This window comes from Stigmatopora nigra, chromosome 22 (assembly GCF_051989575.1).
Source record: "Stigmatopora nigra isolate UIUO_SnigA chromosome 22, RoL_Snig_1.1, whole genome shotgun sequence".
Classification (NCBI taxonomy): Eukaryota; Metazoa; Chordata; class Actinopteri; order Syngnathiformes; family Syngnathidae; genus Stigmatopora; species Stigmatopora nigra.
The window spans coordinates 719,202-742,538 of NC_135529.1; the positions used below are offsets into that span (position 1 = coordinate 719,202).

The following is a 23,337-nucleotide window of genomic DNA, read 5'->3' on the forward strand; positions in this document are numbered from 1 at the left end:
GCAAATTTCACATTTATTTCCATAAATGTAATTTCTATAGAGAAATCCCACATGCACAAACAGAGTGAATGTCTTAGCCAAACAGAATGCGCAGTTTAAAACAAATATAATTTTTTGCAACATTTTTTTTACTGTTCTCCCCAATATTTAGACTTTTTTTTACAGACATGACGACATTTTAAAGTATCATAAATGACCAGAAATTTGCCCCACAAAAATATATCATTGGGTGGAAAAGGGGACTACAACTCCCTTAAGCATTGGTGGACCCGGAAACGCGTATTCCTTGACGTGTTCAGTAGAATATTTAAAAGGAATCTGGCAACCGCTAAAGTGGAGTCAAATGCGAGCTTGTCAATGATCATGACTTTATTAACCCGTCACTTTTAAAGCTTGCTATTGACCCGTGCAATCGGACCGCCATGGGTACTGTTTTTGCCATTATTCTTGTGTTTATTGGGTGTTGTAGCAATGTGGTCACCCTGGAGCTGCTTGTCAGGTTAGTGACACGCAAACATACTTGCATGGCAAGTTAGGACTTCTTGCACTTTAGATGGTTTATGCAATGCAGCACATTATTGAAAGGATCGATTCCATATATAATGCAAGTAGTACCTCGATTTAAGAGTTGGATTTCTTTTATCAACAAGCTCTTGATTCAATTTATGTAATTAGAAAAGAAAATGGGCTGTATCATAGGATAATTGATTCAACATTAAATAACCATTGCCGAACGTCATCGATAATCAAATTAATTGCCAGTTATTTTGATTGAGATTCATTTACATTACATATCATTACATACAAATCCTTGGAAGTTTAAAATTCCTAATGAAAATATTCTCTTATTATTGTCATCTTATGCAAAAGCTTTTTTTTTAATGTTTAATCTATTTTGGTGTCTTCAGAGAATTCCCAGGATCTGGCAACATTGTCACATTTGCACAGTTTGTTTTCATTGCATTGGAGGGATTCATTTTTGAAACACGGTTTGGTACCAAGAAGCCTGTCATCGCCATCAAGTAAGCTATTTAAAACATTAAATTTAATTGAAATGACTATTGAACATCAATTTTGGATCATAATGTGGTTTGCGTCCTAATTGTATTGTCATATTTCCTTAAAGGAACTATGTGATCATGGTGAGCATGTTCTTCACGGTCAGCGTGGTCAACAACTACGCTCTCAACTTCAACATCGCCATGCCACTACACATGATCTTCAGATCGGTAAGATAAATAGATTTAGGTTCTCATAATACGCTACCTTGAAGTGCCAATATTGTGTGATGTGTTGTGGTTTTGCAGGGATCTCTCATTGCCAACATGATCCTGGGTATTATCATCTTGAAGAAACGGTCCGCATCACTTAATCTTTGTCCCTCTTACTCCCTACCAAATATCTCTCCGAGCTCTAATCAAGCTACTTGACTTAGTACTCTGTCTTTTGGTCTTTTGGCAGGTATCCACCCAGCAAATATTTGTCCATTGCTTTAGTTTCTGCTGGCATCTTCATCTGCACTATCATGTCAGCAAAGCAAGTGGTGAGACAGTTGCTCAGTTTACACTGCAAAGTTCCATCGAATGCAAATTTAAGTGATCATTTGGAGTCTTGTGTAAAAAAAAAAAAAAGAAATATATATATGAATCGCAGAAATATGGGCTGTTTATTTTTGCAGAATATGGCTAACGAGGGTTCAGAAGAGCAAGGATTTTATGCCTTCATGCGCTGGCTTATAGGTAAGTAAACAAGCCACTGATAACTGCAAAAAATTGTAAACTAGGATACTCGTAACACAAGGTTCCACAGTACTTTGTTGACTGTTGTTTATGCCACTTGGCAAAAAAAAATCTTCATTGTCTTTTCAGGAATTGCCATGTTGACGTTTGCTCTGCTCATGTCAGCACGAATGGGAATTTTCCAGGAGACCTTGTACAAGAAGTTTGGAAAACACTCCAAAGAGGCTCTATTTTATAACGTGAGTAGTTTGTCAAATTTTGGATACAGCTATGTTACCGGTATGTTTTTTTCAGTTTGTTTTGAGGGACAATACAATCCCTATTGGGTTTATCTTAATTCCAGTCTCTTTTGTTTTTCCCTTGCAGCATTTCCTTCCACTGCCGGGATTCCTGCTCCTCTCCACAGACATCTACAACCACTGCATCCACTTCAGTCATAGCAGTGAGTCACATTTGTGGACAGGATCATAAAATTTCAGCCCCACAGAGATAAAAAAAATGGATTGCTGTCAGGTCTGAAACCTCTGACCTAAATGAAAATATGGGGAGAATCATAATTTGGATTTGTTAAATGTGTAGTCAAATTCTGCACTAAAGAGACCATTACACAAGAAAAAAATAGCCCTTCAAAACAAATGCATTGACACACGTAGCACAACATTTATCAGCAAAAATATTGCTGTAAATGCACTGAACTACAATGACTGTAATGTGACCTGTGAAAAAGAAAATGATCACAATTTATTTTCCAGCCCCCGTGCTCACCAGCCCCCGTGCTCATTCCTGTCATTCAAATGAACGTTCCGATTATGTGGCTCTACCTCTTTGTCAACGTCATCACACAGTATCCTTTTATGTTCTCAGGTTTCTTTATGCAAATGCAAATATTGGTTTTGTCTTTCTTTTCCTCACTCTATTTTCCTTAACCAACCACCCCTAAGGTACGTATGCATCCGTGGAGTGTTCATCCTGACCACCGAATGTGCCTCACTCACCGTCACTCTGGTGGTGACTCTGAGGAAATTCCTGAGCCTTATCTTCTCCATCCTATACTTCCAAAATCCCTTCACTCCGTGGCATTGGGTGGGCACTGCTGTGGTTTTCATGGGCACGCTAATCTACACTGAAGTCTTGAGCGGCATCACTGGGGCAAAGAAGAAGGCTGAGTGATCATGGCTGCTGTGGACAATTTTAGATTCTAGACTAGCCACTATATGGTGGTAATTCTAATGTACTTAAGTAGATTTCTCAGACAGATGTACTTGAGTATTTATTTTTTGACCACTGTTTACTTTTATTCTGTACATTTTAAAATGTGTACTTTCCACTGCTGACAGTGATAAAACAGAAAAATGCCCAGTAGTCATTAGGATCATTGGTTTGTTTTGATAACATATAAATCAATGCAGCGATTGAATGGGTGTGCATGTGCGTGTGCATGTGCGTGTGCATGTGCGTGCGCATGTGCGTGCGCGCGCATGTGTATGTATGTATATATTTGAAAATATATATATTGGTGTATTTTTGTTTGTTTTGATAACAACTCTAAATAAATTGATTTGAAGCAAAAGGACTTCAGGACACGATGTTCTTATACACTTCAGGCGGAAGAACTAAAGACCAATCAGAAGGCACAAGTTTGATTGGCATGAGTCCTTAGCCAATGGGACTCCTCTTTCAAATTACTATGTACACAAAGTTATCTTCCGGGCGCAATGGTTTGAGCACCAATGAGAAAGCACGAGGTTAAGTTACGTTTTTTACCAACCAATGGGAACTGACATTACTCTTTCTCAGCTGCATGGGGAGACAGGGCGGATATTTTTGCTTGATTTGGATTTTTGGACGTGCCAAGTGTTTGGATTTTCAAAACAAGATTCGTGGAGATCAAATTGTTATTTCATGGGTGGAAACAGCCCGAGTCATCTCCATCCTGCTGATGGAGAATTTGCAGGCCTCACTTTGGTGGAGGGCATTCGGGTGAGTTGGAAGCCTTATAAATTGGTTCATTAAGCATCAATTCGTCTTCATCTTCATTTACATATATCGAGAGGTATGCATACCTGTATGATAACGATTGTTATTGCTATTAATTTCCTTCAAATAGCTTTTTGTTCAGCAGTATGACCCTGGAGGGACACTGGGGTACAGGGTTGAAGCTAATTATAGAGGGAGTTACATACACTAGGCTTGGAAAATAAATACTTCAGCAACCATGTTAAAAAAACACTTTATTGGTATAGTACTTTTTACATTGAGAAAAATAAATCTGCTCGAAATTTAGCAATATACATGTGCATCTTATTAATCAAACTCAAAAGTAGGAGGAGTCACAAAGTTTTCCTTGTGTGCATAAAATACTGTCGTGTATAGTTGGTTCAACTTATTTTGAAATGTAGCAATAATAACGCTTGTCACCTTATGTGTGTTGTCAGTTGTCAGACAGAGTCATCAAACGAATGAGACAGAAACTGATCAATCCTTGGTCACCATCTCCGAATCTTCCACTTCATGCTGACTCCACCTCTGTCACCACGACAACGCCTATTATCCCGTCTCCCTCTGTGAAGCAGCCCTTTCCTCTTGGTTTCAGTACTGGCCCACCACCTCCTCCTCAAGAAGCAACTACTGCACCCGGAAGCCCTCCTTCTCGTGTCACTTTTCACTCCCCTATATCACCCGAAGAACATGCACCCGCGCCTCCAACTGAGCCCACTCCTCCTCCAGCTGTAGACTCCTTCCTACTACCTCCAGCAGAGCCCAATAAAATTCCTCCTCCTCCTGTAAATCCTGGACATCCAGTTGTCCCTGCTTCACCTCCTCCTCTACCTACAACATCTGTCCTTGTACCTCCAACTGAACCGATTTCACCTCCTTCTCCTGTCCAGCCAGCTCCTCCATCTAAGCCTCCTCCTCTTGTGGAAACAGTACCAGTACAACCAGAACTCTCTACACCTCATCCACCATGTGTTATGCCCGTTCTTGTGCCTCCCGCAGAGCCTTCTTCACCTCCTCCTGTAGAGCCAGTTCTCCCATCTAAACCTGCTACAACTCCAACAGTCGATATTGAATCTTCAAACACAACACAGCTTGCTCCATCTATTCATCCACCTGTAGCACCCATTTGCCAGTCTCCATCTGAGCCAAGTATGCTTCCTCCTCCTCCTGTGGTGCAAACTTCAGGTGAGCCTGCTACGTCTTGATTTGAGATTAGGCATTGGCCTTTAATCAATTTGAAGATACAGTCATAACTGTACTTTCTAAATTAATTGGTTCCAGAACTTTTTTCTAACTTGAATGTCATAAGTAGATCAGTACTTTATATGTAAATTCTCAAATCCGTTCCACTAGTCTTAATAAGGTCCGATCACCATTTGGTTACCCTGACAAAAAAAAATTATAATAATAATCATTTTGTGTGGAAATCTAATTTGGCACTGAAATCCAGCTGCTTTTTACCATTTGGTAGTTAGCAATTGTGCCGGTGCCAGCTGGGGTAAAAGAAAGGTGTATCTGGACTATAGCTAAGCAAAATGAATGCTGTTTTATTCCTTCCTTTGTTCTAAATTTTGATCCACATTTTCTTGTGTTGTTTTCCAATGATTGTTAAGGCTTCATAGCAAAAACAGTGACTCTATTGTTAGATCGGTTTTCATTTCATTATGTTTTAACTTTAACTCAAGGGGTACTCACTGTCTTTTTCCACCTGTAGACTCCGTTCTTCTCCATCCAGCTGAGCCTCTGACTCCACCACCTTGTCCATCACATTTGGAGTCCGTTCTTCTGGCTCCTGTACACCCACAGTCTCCACCACTTTGTTCTGGTGTGGACCTGGCTGTGGTGGCGCCAACTCATGAGGAAACCGGCAAAAGTATTCCACCACCACCTGCACAGGAGCCGGCCGCCACCACGCTGCCGTTCCCTGATGTGGAGGAAGAAGTCAGCGCGTTTGTCTCAGCGGGGCCCTCAGCGGCTGGTGAGCATTCCACCATCTTATAGTTCACAACAGCTTTACTTACATAGGTGATTTTGTTCCAAAAGCTGCCTCGGTGGTGAACCTGGAAGATATTGAGAAGGACCTGAGGCAGAAAATCAAGGAAGAGATGGAAAGAGAGCTACAGGGGGCGATGGAGCGTAGGAGGGCAGAGCTACAATTGCAGTAATTAAAAGAAAATATTTAAATTCTACATTATTGAACAATAAGTTAACAATAGCGTTAGATTACTCTTTTAGAGCAAATGGTGGTACTAGTATTTGTGTTTGTACCTGTTTTGTAGGCTAGAAGCGATGCAGACGGAGACCCACGCGGCAGCCGAATCATGGGCTGCGGCTGAAGTGGCAGCGCGGGTGAAAGCGGCACTGAAGGCAGACGAGCCGGAGCAGGCGGCCAACATTAGCAAAGCCATCGCCAAGGAGCGCCACAGGACAGAAGACGAGCGGCTGACAATGCAGCTTTACGTAAGGCCACACACACACACCAGTCTAAAATAATTCACACAAGTGAAACGCAGGTTGTCATGTTTCTACCTTAATGGATTACTCCAAAATTCCTCATTCACAATCTTCACAGACACAAGTCAAAGATTTAGTTTTTGTCCTGTCTTATCTCCTTTTTTTCTCTCTTACGCCCTGCTCCCGTCTCAGTGGATGGAGATGAAGGTAGGATGGTAGAGAAGCAACAATGTGCTTAGAATTTCATTTCAACTTGGACTGTACAAACTAACTGATCACCCCATCGTTCTTTGGTTGCTATTGACAGCACAATAGACGCACAATCCAATTTGACTGTCAAAGCGGATCAGATGTCTATTGCCGTTATTGGTTGTGTTTTATTTTTAAAAAAAATACTAACATACCTGGGCTGGCTAGGAATGAATTAATTAGACATTTGTTTTTCACAATTAAAAACTGTTTGTTGAGGAATTAACTATACAATTTAAATTCAAGCTTGTTATTGGTCATTTACTATTCTAAAAGCCCTAACTACACATTGGATTAATTAAATAAAAAACAACTGTAAACAATCACACAGTGATTTTACCTCACGAGTTTGTTAGCATAATGCTAGGTAGCTAGCTTTTCCTCCTGTCACAAAGGTCACTTAGTCTCCATATTACTTCAGGCTCTTTATTGCTCACCTTTTAAACTTTATGAATGAAAAATAAGAAGAATAAGTATGTTTAAACACATAACTGTTCAACTAATCACTAATTTCACCTCATTTCATGAATACGTTAGCTTGATGCTAGTTAAGCTTGTCTCCCATATAACATGATTGTTTCAAGTTACTACTGCTTGAGTTTAGTGGTTGTTATATTTTTATTACCATGGTCACTACTTACTACTAACTTACTTAGCAACTAATTTTGACTGGTGCAGGCTCACCAACTGGAGGAGAAGGAGAAAGCCCTCAAGGAACGAGACGCTCTCTACAAAGAACACGTTGCCAAACTTGAAGCAAGGGTAAGTCTTTGGAAATGCAATATCCGTATTTGGCCACTCGAGGGCGCCAGGGCTTAGTAATCATTTTTGTAGTCAGCCAACTACAGCCACATAATCGGAAAAAAAATTACATACATTGGTACTTGGGCTGACTAATTTTGTCATTCCGTGAGCAAGCTCTTATTTTAATGTATTTATAACTCAAAGATATGTTTCCTCATGGAAATAAATTGAAACTTTACATCACTTTTAAAGTTTTATTGTCTCTCATTTGGTTATTTTACTCTGTTTTGATTGTGACGTTTCATATTCTCAGTGCACCCAGTTCTACAAAGCGACTGCTGAGAGTTTCCAGAAAGGCAAAGAGGACGCACACCGGCGATTTATGTGAGGATCCATTCAGTAATACACGTTTCCAGATATTGGTGTACTTTTCTACATAACATTATGCACAAAATTACAAAATAGAGAGCCCAATTGGAAAAAAAATATCACCCTTTCCTAGATTGAAATCATATTTTAAGTGATGAAATCACACTTTTCACTTAGTATTTAGTCTTTAGCGCCTCTTCTCATTCAGAAAAATGACCATCACTTTATAACAGGGTTAGGGAACCTATGGCTCTATGTGGCTTACGAGCCAAATGTGGCTCTTTCCATGGGTGCACACTCAGATGAACATATCGGAAGTACATTTTTTATCACACCCATAAACTCAGAAAATAAAAAAATGACAAAAAAATCCAACATTTTCATGTATTTTTCCTTTATTTTCAATTCTAATAATGGCTCCCAAGAAATAACATAACACAAATATAAATTGTTTATGGCTCTCTCTGTCAAAAACATTCCCGACCCCTACTTTCGTAGATGTGGAGATCTGTAGTATATTTCAATCAAATCCTTTTTCTTAGGCGCTTCAACATCCAGCCAGTTTGTGGAGATATGCAGAGTCAAGTGATGAAATGTTACCAAGAGAATCCAGGAAAAAGTCTGTCCTGCTCCAGAATTGCATCTGCATACATGCAGTGTGTGGAGCAAGCTAAGAAAGTAGGAATAATCTGCCATTCAACATTTATTTCCAAAGAATTACCATAACCATTTTTTCTTTCTTCTACAGAGTCAACCGAGCACTGCAGGTTAAAAATCATCGTTATTATTAAGGGTACTACATCTTGGAGTTAGGGACCATTCATGACCATGTCACACTTTTTAGTTTCCTTTATTACACAAAATGCAACGTGCTGCCCAATTGTGCCCAACCTATGTGAGGAAGGTATTTTAATAGCTTAGTATTTCATTTCACAAGTACTTGATATTCATCTGTAGAACTTCTTCGACATAATTTGTGTATCTCATGCAACATGTGCCTTGAAAATGGGACTGGTCTCAATAAACTGTTTCACAAGACAATTGTATTGCTTTCAGGATTTTTTGGGAACTAACGACTAAATGTTCAATTTATTAATTTGCTGTATTGTCTAGTATCCTAATTTCGATTATTTGTGTGTATACTAGAAAAACAAAGTTCACACGTTTGTTAAAGAATGATTAAAACTAGTTTTATGGCTATTTCATAAGGGAACAAACCTCAAATTAAACAGTGCAATAAAAACACGGTCATACAAATGCATAATACAGAGAATATTAAGAAGGGAAACAAAATATGGATTCGTTTTCAATGTCGCTTGTCCTCTTGAGGGTGATAGAGCCTATCTCAGTTGACTTTAAGGATAAAGGTGGATTACTTCTGAGACTGGTCGCCAGCTATCAGGATTATGGGTATTTCCACTTCAGAGTACAGACCAAAAAACCTGATGCAAAACATGTTTTTTCATATAAAATTGCCTTTTTATTTTTTCTCCCTCTCTTAGAGGACACTCGTAGTCAGCCAATGGCGGTACTAGATGTTCTGTCCTCTTGGACTTGGTGTTCAAATAAATTGGATGTCTAGCATCTTCATAGTTTCCAATGAAAAGCATTTAAAAGGTAAATGTATTGTATATAACATTAGAAAAAAAAACAATGGATCTAAATATGATCCTTGGAGAACTCCCAAGAAATGTTAAAAAATACCTACAAAACCAATAAACATTGTACATCAACGTCAAAATAATTCTCAAAAAAAGGTCCTCATTCTACTTGTATAATGACAATAAAAGCATCCAATTCAATTCAAAGAGTGGTGTGGAAAAATCGGGAAATTCCCTAGAGAAAAGAAAAATGGAAATACGATCCACGTGTTGACAACAGGTGAAAAAGGCCCGACTCACAGTGAAGGCATCTCACCCGACATTCTTTGGCATTCTTTAGCCATGACTCTAAAACGAGGTTGTGGAAGGTCTCCAGGCGCGGTGCCGAGAGGCCCTGGCGTCCCGCACGTCCCGCCTCCTCTCGAGGCCTCGCTCACGTTCACGATCGGGCACTTCCCGGTCGTACGTTCCCGCACGCTGAGTCAGACGACCACAACGTGACTTTCTCCTTTCTTGTTCCAAGGAGTCGCAGGAAGCGGCTGTGGGGAGTGAGTCACTATGTTCCTCATCCTGGACCCTTGGAGGCTAAAGTTCAGCGCATGTAATCTCTATGCATATACTATAGTACCTGGATTGAGGTTCCTAGAAATACCTTAAATTAGTTCTTCACTTTCTACTGTTGTGTGTGGTGGGAATGCTAAAACAAAAAATCATCATGCGTACATACAAGTACACTAAAATTAACCTATCACAAGTGTACTTTAGATTAGATTAGAACTTTATTTCATCCTGTCTTGAAGACATTTCTTGGTTGCAGTAACAAGACAGACACAAGACATTATAAACCTAGGTAAGAAACTGGAGCTTAAGATATTAAATTAAGATATTTGATAACACCCAAAAATCCCATAAAGTACTCTGAAATCAAATACTAAGTCAAATAATAGTCAAAATCAACAGGTAGTGATTCAGAAATGCCCCAAAACCTGAATAAACATAAAATGACCAGGAAATCCCCACAAAAAATACAAAATAAAATAAATAAACAAAATATTTAATAAAAATGCCGGCAAGTGGAGTACCCAAAAAAAAAACATGCATTCCCGGGGTAACAAAAAATGTAAAGTAGGCACAGGAAGGTCGGAACCCAGCTAGGATTGAACCCTCGATCTCAGAACTGTGAGGCAGACGTGTTAACCACTCACAAAAAAAGCTTTGTCATGTTCCGAGTGTGTGTGTAAAAGAGTGAGAGAGCGGGGGTGTTGACTCACTGCCTCACTAAGAGTGGTGAGCAGAGGATGAAGAGCTCACATTGACACAAGAGACTGTGAATGGAAGAAGACACCAGGAGGCTGCGCCATGTCTTTCCAGGGAGGAATAATCTACACTATGGCAAGTAATAAAGTATATAGTACCTATATTCACTATCCTTACTGGTTGTTGATGACAATGGGGTACCACAAGGCTCACAGCCAGGGCCCCTGTATAACTAGGCTGCTACGTATTGCATTTTAAAAAGGAAATATAAGGGTGGTACTTTAACTTAGAGATGGGCAAATGTATGATTGTTTCTGGTTGTCTGTTTTTGTTACGTTTTGTGTTTGAAGATGGATTTACAAGCTGTTAATTTTGTTTCATTTCATTTTATGAACTGCTTTATCCTCACAAGGGTCAAAGGGGGTGCTGGCGCTTATCCCAGCTGACTTGTGGTGGGGGGGGGGGGGGGGGGGGGGACACCCTGTACTGGTGACCAGCCAATCACAGGGCACAAGGAGACAAACAACCATTCACTCTCACTCTCATATCTACGGACAATTTAGAGTGTCTAATCAGTCTACCTTGCATGTCTTTGGAATGTGGGAGGAAACCAGAGTACCCAGAGAAAACCCATGCAGGGCTGGGTAGAACATGCAAACTCCACACAGGTGGACTTGACGGGGATTTGAACCCAGAACCCCAGAGCTGTGGGGCTGATGTGTAGCATGTAGTTTAGAATAACATTTCTCTGGAAATAAAAAATATGTATATTAACTACTGTCACCAGAAGCTGCTCAGTAGATGACATCAGCAGCATCAGACCAGCCATGCATACGGACCTTCTACATTAACTTGATACAAGGCAACAGTTAAAGTGCATTTCTTTTCATAGTTGTTTGTGGTAAACATTTCCCATTTAGGATTACAATCCCACTAACCACAATTCCAGTCTTTTACCATGATTCTTGTTGTACAGTGTAACAGTACAGCCAACAACTGTTTTTACTGAAATTATTATTATTATTTTTTTTAAATGCTGTTCTGAACCTCAGGACCCCGCACTCAGAAACTGATTTCATTTGGTGACGTAGATGTTTGTATCAAGTCTCTAGCACCATATGAAATCAGGTTTTTGAGAGGTGGACTCAAAACTTCATGAACATAAAGTCACAAAAAGGTAGATCTGGTTTTATTACACCTAAATGCTATGCGTACTTCCATTTGTATTAAACATATATAAACATTGCAAGTCATGAAAACGCAAATAGCCTGATGTACTATAATAATTTTTAATGTTTCATTTAGAACAATCCATCTTATTTTTTCATCAAATGTCTTTTTTGCAGGTTTTGTTCCCTCTGCAGAATATACATTTCTTCAATTTTTTTGCAGCTTTGAACGCACCACCACAATATGTTCACAGATCAATGGAGTCATCCTAGGGACAGAAGACATTTTATACCTCCACCTTTCTAAATATTTGTTAAATTCCTCAGTAATTGGTAGTACACTATTAAAGACTTCACCCATCTTATTCCATGACTTGGGTTTTTTTTAATACTTTGCTTGCAGGGACCAAATTAAGGGGGCAACATATTCTGATCACATGCATTACATAAAGCAGGGGTGGCAAACAAGTTAAGACACAAAGAGCCAAAATTTTCAACTATGAAAGTCAAAAACCTTATGTTAGAAGCAGCATAAAAAAATTCAATCTGTCATATTATTTTTAAAATATAATTTATTTGTTTTTAATGGGCCCTGATGAAATTGAGCATTTTAAGAGAGTAAAAATAAGGAAAAACATGAAACAAAGTATATACGTATTATGATAATAAGCAAAGAGCTGCATTCATTTTGGCCTGGGGACCGCATGCAGCTCGAGAGCTGTGTTTGCCACCCCTGCATTATAGGGTTGCACAAGGTAGAGACATTTAAATTCAATTGTTGGTGATGAAGGATGCTTTGAATTCATTCATCCAACAGGTGTCCCTCTATTTGGTCTCACTACTGAAGCCCCAAAGCATCAAACCTGTGTTAATTGTATTGTATATACACAAACAATATAGTATTATACATTGCAATATCAAAAGATTCAATATAAAATGTCCCACCTAATGTGATTTCTCAAAATGCACTTTGACAGGGTGTGCCTACAGAAAGGACTAAAAATAAAATTCAAAAAATGTTTTAAGAAACAAAATGACAAATGAAATTCAGCAAAAAAAAAAGCTAAGAGGAAAATAAATTAAATCATCCACCTTGCTAAATTACTCATCAAATTTATGATTGTTAATCTCTGTGTTTAATCAAAAGAAAACATTTACAAACAACACCATTTTTGTTTTGTTAAACTGTCTGTGTCCTTTTGCCTAAGCAACCATGTCATTGTACTGCATTACTTCCTTTTTAGAAAGTTGTCCTCCTCCTATTGGACTGTTGACTGATTTTTTTTCCAGTTATTCCCAATAAGCTTGGAGCCCCTCAACAGCGGCAGTTGTTTGACTGAACTCATCCCCCGTTTCGACAAAAACACACACAGTTTGTGTTTCTGGGTCATCCGGAACGTGACTTTCTACAACCACTGTCTCCTCCTCCATCTCAGTGACGCAAATGGACTTGCCCTCTTCTTCCTGGCGCAGACGTTCTAGCATGTCCCGCACCATGGTATTGAGACCTTGATGGCTCTCGGATGTGCTCAGCCACCTTAATATAATTAAGCAAGACATTAGTAACCTCATACAAACAATCATGTTAACGTGGGTTGTGTTACACATCCACTAGATGGAGCTATGCTAAAGCAAATTTCATACCATGATTACTCAATACAATAATACAGTAATCCCTGAAATGCGGTTAATACATAATAATAATAATGGGGCCGCGATAATTGAAAACCATAAAGTAGAGTCACCCATAATATAACCACAATAACTACAAAAGTGACCCCCACTTACGAGTTTCAATGCGAATTTTCACATTTCTATGAACTTAAAAAAATGGTAATAGCAGAAAAAAAGCATGATGTGAATTCACAATAATTGGGGGAAGACTGTACCTTGTTTATCGCAATTAATAAGTTGCAAGAACTGCCTCAATAAGTAAATAACTACAATTTAGGGACAGTGTTTTTATGGTGACTATTTAATAATATTTGGATATTTAAAACCCCTTCTGTACTATTTTTAAATTCCGGAAGTTAGACACTTAATATGCCTTTGAAACCATCTGTAATTGTGATTTACCCATTTCATGGTTATATTATAGATTATAGACTAAAATATTTTCTTATATACACATAAACTATACATACATATATATCTATATACAAATATCTACTATACATGCATATATATCTATATATACACATACATACACATATATATATACACATATATACATATATATCTATATACACATACATACATATATAACTATATACACTTATACACATATATACATATATACATACATACACACAAAAGATTGAGAATACCTCTGCAATGAACTGGGATGAGGGAGGTGAATCTTCAGTCTCTCTCTCAGGTAATTATATGCCTTTGGACCATGAAGATAGAGCTTGAAGGCAAAATCTTTCTGGGCCTTGGTGTATTCCACACCTTGCCTTGCCAGGAGCTCAACCGGAATATCTGCAATTCAATTAGAAAACTGAATTCATCACACCTCCTTTGAATGGGAACTAGGAAACTAACTCTATACAGTACATGAAATGATTTTACCTGCGTAACATTCAAGCTTGTCCTGCAGATCTTCAATCATTTCATTTTTTTGTTTCAGTTCATCGATAGCAGCCTGCATATATTTCTTGGCCCTTCTTTCCCTCATCAAAGCATTGACTTTTTCTCGCCTCAGTTTCTGTATGGTTTTCAGGGATAAGTCAAATTTCAGTTTGAGATCCTTGGGACTAAAGGGTAGGGCATATTGGTGGTCAGTGATCTTCCTCCTGCGGCTCTTTTGTACTTCTGCAATGGCTGCCTCTTGCTATGAAAAAAAATATTTGAATTAGGGATGTCCTGATCACATTCAATCGAATGCTTTTGTTTTCATTATAGTAGAAGTATGATGACATTTAAAGCATTAACCACATGTGTACCACCAGTGCATAAATAACAACAACAGCAGACAAATAAATAGTCTTTGGATAACAACAAACATTTCTCACCTTAGATTGAAGTTCTGCCAACATTGCAGCTTTTTTGGATGCCTGGTGAGGAGAAAAAATATATTTTTTTATTTTAACTAACATATTTTGCAGCAAGACATGAATAATTTCAATTCAAATGGGAAAAAAAGGCTCCAGAATCCCTGCTTGTGAGGATAAACAGCATGATAAACAAAATGATGAATAAAGATGGTGTTTGGGGGGCTGAAATTGCAAAAACCTGAAAACTCCTTTAAGAGTAAAAATTTAGACAAGGCTACACCATTGAGGCAATCTCAATTGAAAATCCCTAACAGAGTTTTGGTTGACTATCTCGTGTACTCTACAAGATAAGATGGCGGTAAGGCTCCAATAAATGTTTGGCATTGAAACAAATGGAGATACCAATTAAATCACAACCATGTTGTCTTTATCATCCTGCTGTTTTGCGCCAATATGCCACAAAGTGGGTCATTTTTTTAAATTCCTGCAGCCTAGCTGCAACCCCGTAACACCATCATTGGCCTCCCTATGTACCACTAACAATTGATTGACAATCTATGGGATGTTTCTAATTCTTTGTGACATCCCTTGTGTTTACTTACACTCTCAGCATCATCTGGAGGGGGGACAGCATCCTTTGGAACCTCCGGGGTCTCTTGTTCGTCTGCTTTCGGAGACTCTGTGTCTTCAGTTTTTTCCTGAAGCTCCTTGGGCCAATTTTCGCGCGCTCTTCTCGAAGTAGCTGTGTTTCTTTTTACTGCCTACATTACATGTAGCAAAATGACACATAAACCACTTGTTAAATTTCAAATCTCAAATTGATACACAGACTTTGAATACAGTAATCCCTCGATTACTGCGGTTAATGTAGACTAGACATTGCCGCGATAAACGAAAAAATGTGAAGTAGGGTCACCTTTATTTAAAAATTAAAAATAATCATATTTTTATTTTTTTTACTTCAGTGCCGAGTTCTAGTAGCAATCGGATCAGGGGAGTGGTTTGCAAGTTTCAGCGTGAATTTTTATGATCTTAAAAAAACGAATTTAATTAAAAAAATAAAATTCCCCCAGAAAAAAATTTGCAATGCCACGAAACTTGAAGCCGTGATATTCGAGGTGTTACTGTACTTACCTTTTTTTTGGTTAGACTTGATTGATGGCGAGGAGTAAAGCCAAAGATTTTTGGCACAACGTTATCTCTTAGCCTGACAGTCTGCCCGGTCTTGTCAAAATCTTCCAGTTTGAAGTGCTCACTGCATAGCAGTGACCTGTCTGAGGCAACGAAACCATGCCTTCTTACTGCACGTTCCCACTGAGTCCTTCGAACTATGTCTTTAGGAAACCTTCAAAATAAAATAAAAACGGATTGAGAACTGTTACCAATGTGGTCTGTCTTTCTTAACTCGTAATGTACAATATTATGGGGTCACTTAAGGTTATACTGCATTAGGTTTATAATGTGTACACATTGAGAATTACACAATAAGGGAATTTAAGCAATTTGGGTGAAAGTAGGTGGTAGATATGTTTCTAAAAGGCCTAGAGCATCTTAATTAGAGCAATAAGATTGTCATATCTTACTTGTGAAAGGTGATCCCATTAGTTTTCGTTTTGGGGCTGCGTTCATTGTGACAGCCGCGGGCAGCGCAAAAATCTGGCATTTTCTACGTAGAACGCTTCGCCTATTTCTGTAAACACAATACCGGAGGAAAAAAAGGTAAAAATCTCAGCTCTGGGATCCTTGGCTCTAATCCAGGTCGGTCCACCTGAGTGGAGTTTGCATGCTCTCCCCGGCCGGGCCTGTGTGGGTTTCCTCCGGGTACTCCGGTTTCCTCCCGCATTCCTAAAACTTACATGGTAGGCTGATTGGACACTCTAAATTGCCCCTAGGTATGAGTGTGAGCACAAATGGTTGTTTGTCTCCTCGTGCCCTGCGATCGGCTGGTTACCAATTCAGGGTTTCCCCCCGCCTCTGGCCTAGAGTCAACTGGGATATGCTCCAGCACCCCCTGCGACCCTAGTGGGGATAAAGTGGTTCAGAAAATGAGATGAGAACTTGTAATGTCTTATTCTCATGCTCCTAACGGCTAGCAAGTGAATAAATAAAATCATAGGCATAAAAATGTCATTTAGACAAAGATTACACTGTAAAAACACTATTCACGGCCAGAAAACCTAATAATTGACAATCTTGAAGGTAGTCCCAACCTTGTTCTTGTGTGGCTATACAGCCATTATACTCACAACTAACATTCTACAAAAAATACCTCAATCTCAACGCAAATCCACGTTTATTCAGTTTTAATATATCAAGTCGATTTTACATTCGTGAAGAATACCCCATGTTAAGAGTATTGTCGTTATGGTAAGCCACTTACTAAACGTTCGTATGATTGCTGCCCCAAGATGGTTGCCAGTTCTAAACGCCACTGAATACACAAAAGGCATATTAAAGGCAGGATATCGTATACGTGCTGGAAGCTGACGGGAACGGACGTCGTCACTTATCGCCCATCTTAAAGACAGAACTACTAAAATCGTGTTAAAAGACAACGGAGAGTAATAAATATAGATTGCGCCGTGTTCTACTGTTTCTCACACGGCTTATTTTTTCAAAAACCCGCCAGAAATGCGGCCCTTTTACTGTGAGATCATATATTAAATCAACAAAAAAATAATCAATGCATATATAGCATCCAAACTGAATCATAAATACATAAATGCTGTTTTTGTAAACCAACCTGTTAGCAAATCCAGCAAGATTTCAGCGAGTCCTTAAGAATTCACTTGCCCGCCCGAGAAGTCATCTGCTTCAAAATGGCTGCCGGTTAGCTATGCTGCATTAAACCTTGTATTTATATTTATGGCCTAGTCCTTCTTCTTCTTTTTATTGATATATTGGCGGTTGGCAAACAGTTTTCTCGCCCCCGACTGGTGTGGAGTGTGAATCGTCATATTTACGCTAGCCAAGGCAAATGTATGTGTACTACGTATGTCCCAATACAAAACAAAGTACTTTACGTTGTACTCAAACGTCTTATAAAATATGTAAGCAAAATGAAACAATGACAATATCATATGGATGCGTGTATATAAAATAAACTATTCATATTTTTGAAGATTAGAAACGTTTCCTTCCACTTTTGCATAAACGATCTCGCCTTTTTATATTATCTCTATGGCTCAATGAAGGCCCTTCTCTGATTGGTCTATAGAAGCAGAGCTCGTAGCTCTTCTCTGATTGGTCCTTTTTCAATAATCCACCATATTCAAACTTCCGCCGTAGTGTGTTGGACTCAAGTCTGTTGTTTCTCTGTCGTTTACAATTCGGCTTTGTTTTACAAATCAATTCAGTCATTCCGTCCAAGTCAAACTTTATATTGAAACAGACGAATATCTACTGCGGAATGGATGAAAACGAAGAAGGGAAAGCGTCAAAGACGTTGGGGAAAAAGCAGAAACTTCATCGGACGTCATCGAGAACATCCACCGCCAGCGTTACTAGTTTAGCTGAGCAATCGCCAAGAGAACTGCGAAGAAATACCTCCAAAAAGTACGTTCTTGAATTTAAAACTTTAGATCCGCATTCTTAACGCGATGCAATTTCAAAAACATCAAAGAAGCAAGTGACTTTTTTGTTTGTTTGCGAAATGGTAAACGATGCATTCAAGGACACCCTGGAATTCCCGCAATTCTCAACAGCTCACATCTATCATTGTTAATGGCACCATGAACATAAGAAAACGCGCAAAATATCGGAAAATACTAAAAAAAAGACAATTTCTACATAAAAAAAGGTTAACAAAAAGTACTGCAATTGTGAAATATGAGCTGCATCTACAATAAAAGAAAATAATTTGTTTCCATATATAACCCACTGCATTATTATTATTGTTGTTATTGTTGGATGTTTACACAAAAAGATTACATACATACATTTTCTGCACTGAATGAATCAGTCAATAAGACAAGGTTCAAAGTGTTTGTGTGTTTCTCAATTTTTAATCTAGTAATCTAGAAAACATATTTTACTTACAACAAAAGGTTCTTTTGTTGCTATTTTATTTTGAGTGTCATTCACTAAAGCTGCACTGTAATTCACAACAACTCTTTTCTTTAACTTGAGCAGCAGGTTGTGCAGCCAGTCTTGAAAATGAACACACATTAGATTAGAACATTATTTCATCCTGTATTAGGGACATTTCTTGGTTGCAGTACCAAGACACACAAGACATTGTAGACCTAGGTAAAAAAAAAAACTGGAGCCACACACAGGAAGTCCACAAGGTGATTTAATATTGTGATTAGATTTAATATATCTATTAGTCATCTTGACTTGATACAAATACATTCACTTGTATCATATTTTTCACAATGCAGCATTTTTCAGGTGGTTTGTTGGGTACAATTGTATTTTAAGTCATTTAAAAAAGGATATAATTTGATTACATTTGGGCATATTAACCGAACAAATAAATCTTGGTTTCCCCCCTATCTTTTAGAAATCTCCTTCAAAGAGGAAGCTCCTTCACCTTTCTCACCCCAGGGACACCATGGGACTTCAGTCTGGTAAGAGTTTAATGTCCAGAATCCTATTCAATTTTAGAAATATTTTTCACGGGCCACTGCAGGTCGATATGTAAATTGTGGAAAACCTAGGACTTCTGTTCAATCATTTTATAAAATCATCATGTCATTTCTGCCACCACAGAAGCGAAAACGCAAAGAAAAGGAAGACGACACGGTCAGCCTGTCCAGTTTTGACCTCAAGGTAAGCGTGTCAATCAAATGTGTACACAAGGAGAAGGTAAGGAAAACTGACACTGGCTTATGACACCGGGATGCCTCGCTTCTGTCATTCTGCCCCAAAGCAACTACGGTTACAATTATGACTGATGACCGTCTAATCAAAATTGCAACGCTATATGAATTCAATGCATTATTATTCAACTATATTTATATTAATTATATCCCGAGGCTAATTTAACAAATATATATATATATATATATATAGACAAGATGTATTGCCGATACTAAACTAATGCCAATGCGATACCAATATTTTAAGCCAAGTAAATGACAAATCATATTTTTTTTGTATTAAAGTGTGCCGAGCTGCTATCTCATAATCAGTTTACAAATATTAAATGATGCTCTTTTTTAATAGGCAAACATATTTGCTCAGTAGTTTGTTTTACAGCAGCCGAAAAGATTGATAATTAAACCAAATCCAATACTCTCTCATACTCTTAAATAAATACATAGATGGGTGCCGGCATATCACTACTTTATATGCTCCGACTTTAACTTCAATTCTATCTAATCAGGATGCTTCAATGTGTTCATCAGGAGCCGACAAACAAAAAAGTGCGGCCACTGGCCAGAGTGTCATCCCTCGTCAACTTCATATCTCCTTCCAAGAATGGAGCTGTCCGTCGCTTTGGTCAGACCATCCAGGTAAAGGAAGAAAAATCACAATTGGCACCCCATGATAATCTTTCACAGCCATCCGTTAATGCTCAAATACTGATTGTCCATCAGATTCTCAAGTAATCTTTTACTTTTGTGTTTCCAGTCTATGTCACTGCGTGGGGATGGTAAGTCACCGGGTGTGTTGCTGCGAAGCGGCAGCAAGTTGGCGGGTCCCACGCCCACCAAGCGAAGGAATAGCACACTGTGGTCAGAGATGCTGGATGTTCACCAAAAGAGCTCCTTCACCTCCAAGGAAATCAAGAGACAGGAGGTTGTGCATTCTAAAAATGCTTTTAGGCTGTTGAGGGAACACTAAAAAATGCATGTGTAAACAGCAAAATTGAATCCAAACTTACAGAAAATGAGAGCTGAGTAAAAGTCTTTGGAACATGTAGAATGGAATTGAATGCTGAGCTAGCATGATGTTAACGCATAATGGCAAAAGTTATACTTATCCTGTGATTTCCGTGAAGCTGCAATTCAAACTCACACAAAAACAGCAATGAAAACAAATTAAGTCCTAATAAAAAGCCATTGAAAGAAATAGATGAATAAACAAAGCCATCCTCTTCTTCTCCAGGCTATATATGAGCTGTTCAGGGGTGAGCAAGATCTTATTGAGGATCTCCAGCTGGCACGGAAGGTTAGAAGATAACAATATGTCGGGATCTTCCTGGTTTGGTTGATGGAGTAACCTGGTCCTTTCCCTCAGGCATACCACGACCCCATGCTCAAGCTGTCCATCATGACGGAGGAGGAGCTGGAGCATATCTTTGGAGATCTAGATGCATACATACCATTGCATGAGGGTAAGCCAGCCAATCAGTTTTTAAACTTTTATTTATTTTTAGTTGGATGTAAAAAAAAAGGGGGCTGAGCTCTCAAAAATGTATTCTTTAGAAGGTCTTCAAATTCCACAATAACGACTTCTTTTCCTACAACTGCCCAATATGTTTTTTTGCAGATCTTTTAATGAAGCTGACCAACGGAACGGGACCCGATGGCACAGTGGCTGAGATCGGACAAATGGTGATTGACTGGGTAAGAAACAACGCAAAGAACACACTTTTTTGTTAGCATTTTTGTGTGACATTGGTGTTGTGCGCTCCAGCTCCCGGGACTGAATGCGTACCGCAACTACTGCAGCAACCAGCTCGCGGCCAAAGCGCTTCTGGATCAGAAAAAGCAGGATCGGCGAGTGCAGGATTTCCTGCAACGCTGCCTGGAGTCGCCCTTTAGCCGAAAACTGGACCTGTGGAGCTTCCTGGATATCCCACGCTCCCGTTTAGTCAAGTATCCACTACTACTGCGAGAGATCATGAGGCACACTCCGGCCGATCACCCGGATGTGGTCAAACTGGAGAAAGCGGTACGATATCTAAAATCAATACTGGAAATATGCTCAAGTGGGGCATAATTACAAGTACAGACAAATTTGATAGAACCAATTGGTACTCATTTAATTCAAAGTACTCAAAGTGCTGGCTAATATACATGTAGGGCCTATTGTTTAATTAAAAACAAAAAAGACATTATACATTTTGGTAATTTGTCCAATGGGCAACAACATACTGTACATGTTTTTTTTGTGTCTATTTGTATTATTTTACTTTTATACCATAATATTCTTTATTATCTTAATGGAAGAAAATGTGCCATCATGAGAGCAATAATTAGAAAAAAAACATTGCTATTTGTTAAATATTCTGGCAGAAAAATTTTGAAAGACTAAGTAATTTTTTGACAGTTTTTGTTTGTGCAATAACTACTTGGCACAAAAAATAGAATATATAAATACAGAACATTAAAATAGTAAATGAATAATAATAATGAAATCTGGCCAAAAATGTTTTTGGATGTCTACATTAATTTAAAAAAAAATGTATCCCTCTTTTTCCGTTGTGTTATGCTCTGAAAAATTAATACATATAATTTTTTTTTCTTTGAAAATGTGTTTTATTTTATTTTTTAAATCAAAGTGCAAGGCTAGTTAGAGTGCTTATTAAGTGTCACTTTCCCACGCAGGTGGCAATCATCCAGGAGATTCTCTCAGACATCAACATAAGGAAAGGCGAGTCTGAGTGCCGGTACTATGTGGACAAACTGGAGTATTTGGACGACAAGCAGCGAGACCCTTTGATTGACAGCTGCAGGAGCCTCTTGTGTCACGGCGAGTTGAGGAACAAGAGTGGCTCGGTAAGCACTCTTCAACATATCGTCACAACTATAGGGCGCTCTTGAATTGCGAAAATGACAACGGCCATGTCGTTGTCTGGCAGAGGCTGCACGTATTCCTGTTCTCGGAGGTGCTGGTGCTGACCCGGCCCGTGACGCGCAACGAGCGTAGCTGCTTCCAGGTGTACAGGCAGCCCATCCGCGTTCGGGACCTAGCTCTGGAAGACCTTCAGGACGGAGAGGCCCGGTTAGGCGGATCCTTCCGTGGTGCTTTCACCAATGCCGACAAAGGTGGGGAATGATTTGAACATTTTCAGAAGGAATTTAGAAAGTATACATTTGATTTTTCTATATTTTTTTTAGATTGTTTTTTTTTTCTAGGGTTTATTTGGGCCTTGTTGCCTTTGCTTCATGTATTTCAGAAGTTATCATTAGTGATAAGTGTGTGTTTGTCCCTTTATATTTCCTTGTTTTCATTACTTGTGACGTTTCTCCCGCAGCCAAAAACGTTTTCCGCGTGAGCTCGACGGATCCGTCACACGGCCAGTCGCACACGCTGCACGTGAATGACGTGTACCACAAGCAGCAGTGGCTAAACTGCCTGCGAGGAGCCATGATGGAGCATGGGGCCGCGGACAACGCCGTCTCACGGGTCAAGCGGCGCTCGTCGGCCATCCACGAGGGAGACGAAAATTGTCCACCGCCGAGACCTCAGCTCAGGCCGCAGAGGTCGCGGGTCACCCTCAAAAGGAAAGAGACGGATGTGTAGACAAGATGGACTGAATGGTTTCACCACTGATTTTGTGTTTTCCAATCCTTGTAGCAGACTCAACATAAAAAAACAACAAATAAACAAAAACATACTGTTATTTCCGTCCATGTTTGTCAGTCAGATGTTTTTGTGACTTAAATGATGTCTTTTCTAAATTAGTGTTTGGCGACCAATGCAAGAATTCCATTGCACTCTCTTGGTCAAAAAACGATTCACTATCCTTTGTTTGTCTATTGAGCCTTTTTCGAATGTAAAATGTGTACCCCAACGCCAATAAAATTTAACACTGAACACTATTTGTCAAACCTAATTATCATTTCTTAGCCTTAATAATTGACCT

At 39.0% G+C, this 23,337-nt stretch overlaps 3 protein-coding genes and 1 long non-coding RNA gene across 5 annotated transcripts; 3 read left to right on the plus strand and 1 right to left on the minus strand.

Annotated features, from left to right (window-relative positions):
• The first annotated feature begins 271 nt into the window (after positions 1-271).
• On the plus strand, positions 272-3,149 carry LOC144215850 (UDP-xylose and UDP-N-acetylglucosamine transporter-like). Its single transcript, XM_077745026.1, has 10 exons — positions 272-499; positions 909-1,022; positions 1,127-1,229; positions 1,308-1,357; positions 1,462-1,543; positions 1,679-1,739; positions 1,869-1,978; positions 2,106-2,181; positions 2,508-2,583; positions 2,681-3,149. The coding sequence occupies exons 1-10, from the start codon at positions 423-425 to the stop codon at positions 2,907-2,909; spliced, it is 978 nt and encodes a 325-aa protein (XP_077601152.1). The 5' UTR covers positions 272-422; the 3' UTR covers positions 2,910-3,149.
• Positions 3,150-3,549: 400 nt separating this feature from the next.
• Positions 3,550-8,594, plus strand: LOC144215849 (uncharacterized). Of its 2 annotated transcripts, XM_077745022.1 has the most exons (10): positions 3,550-3,719; positions 4,175-4,922; positions 5,452-5,715; positions 5,781-5,898; positions 6,017-6,197; positions 6,384-6,398; positions 7,119-7,202; positions 7,498-7,568; positions 8,096-8,231; positions 8,302-8,594. In XM_077745022.1, exons 1-10 carry the CDS (start codon positions 3,642-3,644, stop codon positions 8,323-8,325), a joined length of 1,719 nt encoding a protein of 572 aa, XP_077601148.1. In that variant the 5' UTR covers positions 3,550-3,641; the 3' UTR covers positions 8,326-8,594. The 2 variants fall into 2 exon arrangements, with proteins under 2 accessions (XP_077601148.1, XP_077601151.1); XM_077745025.1 differs by lacking the exon at positions 6,384-6,398.
• LOC144215851 (uncharacterized) lies at positions 3,954-5,877 on the minus strand. Its single transcript, XR_013330512.1, has 3 exons — positions 5,759-5,877; positions 5,433-5,661; positions 3,954-4,904 (listed from the first exon to the last, which is right to left on the minus strand). It is a non-coding gene; the product is annotated as an uncharacterized LOC144215851 (long non-coding RNA).
• Positions 8,595-17,789: 9,195 nt separating the features above from the next.
• On the plus strand, positions 17,790-23,288 carry LOC144215735 (neuroepithelial cell-transforming gene 1 protein-like). Its single transcript, XM_077744845.1, has 12 exons — positions 17,790-18,131; positions 19,081-19,147; positions 19,290-19,349; positions 19,928-20,035; positions 20,154-20,321; positions 20,631-20,693; positions 20,763-20,859; positions 21,015-21,091; positions 21,162-21,419; positions 22,076-22,246; positions 22,330-22,516; positions 22,726-23,288. Exons 1-12 carry the CDS (start codon positions 17,986-17,988, stop codon positions 22,992-22,994), a joined length of 1,671 nt encoding a protein of 556 aa, XP_077600971.1. The 5' UTR covers positions 17,790-17,985; the 3' UTR covers positions 22,995-23,288.
• Positions 23,289-23,337: the final 49 nt, after the last annotated feature.